Raw genomic sequence first — 4206 nt, forward strand, 5'->3', positions numbered from 1 at the left:
ATAGGTAAGTAAAGAATCTCAAATTGAAGTCCTAGACAACCATACTACTCTTGATACTATACTAGTTTATTACACTAATCACTCACGCAGTACCAGAACTACTGACTATTCCAGCTATAGTGACTACCAGTCCATTAACTCCATTATCCTTCCTAATGGTTTTGATATGAATAATTAGTTCTACATGTGGTATACATCATACTTCATCTAATATACTTCTGTGAACGATGGATCATATTATTTCAATGTATTACTTCTTCCATTCATGAAATCAAAAAAATTCTCACAAATCACGTTTGCTTTCAAACAGAATCATTTACACCAGCGATTCTCAATGTGAGTCAAAAAGGACACCAAGTTAAATCTACGCGGGAAACTAGAAATTTAAGCTTTATGATAAAGCCTTTATCCATTCAAAAGTATAGCATTTATCCATGCCAGAAATTTTGTAAGTGCCAGTATTTCAAAGGATTTGACTAAGAAGACCTTATTTTAAGAGACTTGGAAATGACGGATTGGAGAAATTCCAGTGGTTCTAAAGAACATATTCAAAGGAGTGGTCCTCCGAAAAAATGAAACAGAAGTTTTGTAAGTGCCAGTATTTCAAAGGATTTGACTAAGAAGACCTTATTTTAAGAGACTTGAAAATGACGGATTGGAGAAATTCCAGTGGTTCTAAAGAACATATTCAAAGGAATGATCCTCCGAAAAAATGAACACAGGATCAAAAGAAGTAAAATATTAATGAAGAAAAATTGAGAGGTTCATTATGAAAGTAGAAGGTGGCAATGACGACTTGTCAGAAATAATGAAATTTTCAAAGTTTGAGAGTCGCTCGATTTACACCAAACCGAAATGAAATTAAACATCTTGAAATAGTACTTTCTCTAACCTATGCAAATACTACCAGAAATTTTGTAAGTGCCAGTATTTCAAAGGATTTGACTAAGAAGACCTTATTTTAAGAGACTTGGAAATGACGGATTGGAGAAATTCCAGTGGTTCTAAAGAACATATTCAAAGGAGTGGTCCTCCGAAAAAATGAACACAGGATCAAAAAAGTAAAATATTCATGAAGAAAAATTGAGAGGTTCATTATGAAAGTAGAAGGTGGCAATGGCAAGTTGTCAGAAATAATGAAATTTCCAAAGTTTGAGAGTCGCTCGATTTACACCAAACCGAAATGAAATTAAACATCTTGAAATAGTACTTTCTCTAACCTATGCAAATACTAATGTGCGTAGTCCCAACTTTGTTGTATCCAAGATCCAGAACTCTGGACATTATGGGGTTTACATTTTGTTGTGGGCTTCACCACAAAGCTATGGAACTATGGGTCATTTTTTAATTCGAAATTTTATACGATTACTTTGGTGGTTTTTTTGGTCATATATGTGGGGAAGTCAGTTTCATACATGAAATATAATTGTAATAGTGTATCTAATTATTTTTATATTCACTTTAATAATTCATTTAAGGGAGAGTTTAAAGAGAGTTTTCAGGGTTTTTCACAGAATTAGTAGTTGCACGGTGTGGTCTGTGGTCAAGCTAATTTAATTCGAAATTTTATACGATTACTTTGGTGGTTTTTTTGGTCATATGTGTGGGGAAGTCAGTTTCATACATGAAATATAATTGTAATAGTGTATCTAATTATTTTTATATTCACTTTAATAATTCATTTAAGGGACTGCGTCACGGATTACAATGACAATGCTCCAAGATTTGTGAGTCCGACACATAACGTGACAATTCGTATTCCGGAGAATGCCACAGTGGGAAGTGCAGTTATTACCGTGGAAGGTAATTATAGTCCCAATAACTAAAACTAGAAAAGAGACAAAGAAAAATAGATCGTTAAAAGTCCATTTTACTTCTCCCCAGGTACAAAGATAGCAACCATAGAAGCAAAGGACGAGGACTCGGGAGACTATGGCAAGATCACCTATTTGTTTATCGATAGAGAAGAACAAGACAAGCATGTGTTGATTGTTAAAGCAAGCGAAGATTGTATTAATCCACCTCGAATAGAAGGCAATGTCCAGTTTGACAGTCGGGATGACTCCTTACTCAGACGATCGATAGAGAAGAACAAGACAAGCATGTGTTAATTGTTAAAGCAAGCGAAGATTGTATTAATCCACCTCGAATAGAAGGCAATGTCCAGTTTGACAGTCGGGATGACTCCTTACTCAGACTGGTGATCAATGTTTTGGACATCAATGATAATGCACCTCAATTTGTACATAAAGTTTTCACTGGGGGTGTCACTACAGATGCGGATTTCGGCACGGAGCTGCTGCAAATCAAAGCTATTGATAAGGATTTGGGTAAGTCAAAATCGCTAACTAAATGCATGTTTAACCAAAGTTAAAGTTAATCAAAGTCTGAGAATCCTAGAAAAATGTTCATAATGATAACGGCTGCGTTTAGTAGAAGACGTTCTTGTAGATGTAGGCTAACTTACTTTTACATATACCTAAACACAATGTCGAAATTCCAGGTATAAACGCCCGCGTCAAATACTTCATCATCGGTGCCATACGAGTCAGTCTGAGTGAGGGAATGGAGAACATACCGCATTGAGAATCCTAGACAAATGTTCATAGTGATAACGGCTGCGTTTAGTAGAAGACGTTCTTGTAGATGTAGGCTAGCTTACTTTTACATATACCTAAACACAATGTCAAAATTCCAGGTATAAACGCCCGCGTCAAATACTTCATCATCGGTGCCATACGAGTCAGTCTGAGTGAGGGAATGGAGAACATACCGCAGCCTCCATTCATTCTTGATGAAGATACGGGAAGTGTTTTCCTCAACTTTGATCCTCAAAAAGGTATGAAAGGGTACTTCGACTTCATACTGATGGCAAATGACACTGGAGGACTCACGGATACGGCCAAAGTGGTCATCTACTTGCTGCGAGAAGATCAGAAGGTCAAATTTGTACTCCGGCAAAATCCGCCCGAGCTGAGAGAGAAAGTGGATGTTTTCAGAAGGTAGGTTGATGTGAAAGAAGACTGTCAGAAAAAAGCATCTGCTTCTAAGAATACTGAAGCTAAAGCACTGAACAACATGGAAAATGTTATAATAATAGCTAAACCAAATATAACAACTATATCTGAAGTGTAAAAAAAAAAAAAAAAATCATTGTCACATTTTCATAATAACGCCAAAATGTATAGTATTTCCTTACAATAGACCACTTTGCGCTTATTTATTAATTTTAATCACTACAGAAATGACCAACTTCATTCTCTCATTTATTTCATAGTGAAGAAACGAAAAACAAAATAGAGTGTAAACATTATGAGAAAGAAAATGGGAGAATGGACAACTGTAATATAAAGCAGGTCAAAAACAATGTGGACGAAAGCAATATTAGTTTCCCAAAAGCAAACGAAAAGAAACGAAAAACAAAATAGAGTGTAAACATTATGAGGAAGAAAATGGGAGAATGGACAACTGTAATATAAAGCAGGTCAAAAACAATGTGGACGAAAGCAATATTAGTTTCCCAAAAGCAAACGAAAATATGTGTACAATAGAATTATTGGGAATATCTGATGACTCTGATATGGACAAAGATAGTATAGCAACTAAGGGAGAGCAAATAAAGTCTTGCACTACAAATAGCAACTTTTCCAGCATATCTAGGAAAATTTTGACATTCACAAAAAATGACGATCTTTGTTCTGCAAAAGATATTCACAATAGTTCAAGTGATGACTTACTTAGTTCCAAATGTTGAGTTAGTTAAGTAGGTAAGTACCTACTTTCTCACATTAAGGTACTCATTATTTTACTTCCTAATTGGGACTTGACTGAAAAATATTGAATCTGAGAGTGTGAATGTACTTTGGCCCCGGCCATTAATTAATACTAGTTCTTTTTATTTCGTTTTCATAATTTATAATAAATACTGTAGTAGGCAATTGAGACCAAAACATCTCTTGTTTTGTATGTATATTAAATATGTTTGTGTAAATATAACATTATTATAGCGTAATTATTATATTTATAAAAAATTCCATGTTCACTGTTTTCATTTGTTAATTCATTCTATAAACGAGTCTCAAGTAAACTTATTTTATCTCGACGAAATTTCGCTTCTGAGAATTGAACATATCTATATAAATAAAATTGTAGATTTGTCTGTACATTGCTTGGAATCGTGAAATTTTTAGTTATTCTTACTCCTTA

At 34.5% G+C, this 4206-nt stretch overlaps 1 protein-coding gene across 1 annotated transcript; it reads left to right on the forward strand.

Moving 5' to 3' along the window:
* Positions 1–1097: 1097 nt before the first annotated feature.
* Positions 1098–3002, forward strand: LOC113466578 (cadherin-23-like; the record flags this gene model as incomplete). Its single annotated transcript, XM_026822121.1, has 5 exons — positions 1098–1126; positions 1688–1803; positions 1885–2039; positions 2075–2330; positions 2699–3002. Coding segments are annotated over exons 1-5 (860 nt in total), but the record flags the coding sequence as incomplete, so codon positions are not given.
* Between the last annotated feature and the right edge of the window lie 1204 nt (positions 3003–4206).

Source organism: Diaphorina citri, unplaced genomic scaffold (assembly GCF_000475195.1).
Source record: "Diaphorina citri unplaced genomic scaffold, Diaci psyllid genome assembly version 1.1 scaffold295, whole genome shotgun sequence".
Taxonomy (NCBI): Eukaryota; Metazoa; Arthropoda; class Insecta; order Hemiptera; family Psyllidae; genus Diaphorina; species Diaphorina citri.